At 70.6% G+C, this 286-nt stretch overlaps 1 protein-coding gene across 1 annotated transcript in view; it reads left to right on the forward strand.

Moving 5' to 3' along the window:
• Positions 1-107: 107 nt before the first annotated feature.
• SPATA5L1 (spermatogenesis associated 5-like 1) overlaps positions 108-286 on the forward strand; it is a 7,150-nt gene continuing 6,971 nt past the window's right edge. Inside the window, exon 1 of the mRNA XM_010289758.1 lies at positions 108-283. Within this exon, the coding sequence (XP_010288060.1) occupies positions 108-283 (176 nt within the window). The remainder of the gene's footprint in view (positions 284-286) is intronic.

Here is a 286-nt window from a genome sequence, read left to right on the forward strand (position 1 = left end):
GAGGCCCGGCGGAGGGCGAGGTGGGGTGAGTAAAGAGCTGGCCGGGGCCGCGCAGCGGAGGGGGGTGGTTGCCCTCTGTCGCGGAGGGTACGCCGCGGAAGTCGGCGATGGAGGTGGCAGCCTTAAAGCTGCTCCTCCTGGACCCGGGAGATGAAGGCACCCAGAGGTGCAGAGTAGGGCCTGCCACCTTCTCCGCCCTGGGCGCCAGGGTCGGCGCTCCGCTGAGGATCTCGCTGCCTACCGGCTGGTGTTTGTGGACGGCGTGGGCCAGGCACGAGTTGGCGGG

This window comes from Phaethon lepturus, unplaced genomic scaffold (assembly GCF_000687285.1).
Source record: "Phaethon lepturus isolate BGI_N335 unplaced genomic scaffold, ASM68728v1 scaffold48976, whole genome shotgun sequence".
NCBI classification, from domain to species: domain Eukaryota; kingdom Metazoa; phylum Chordata; class Aves; order Phaethontiformes; family Phaethontidae; genus Phaethon; species Phaethon lepturus.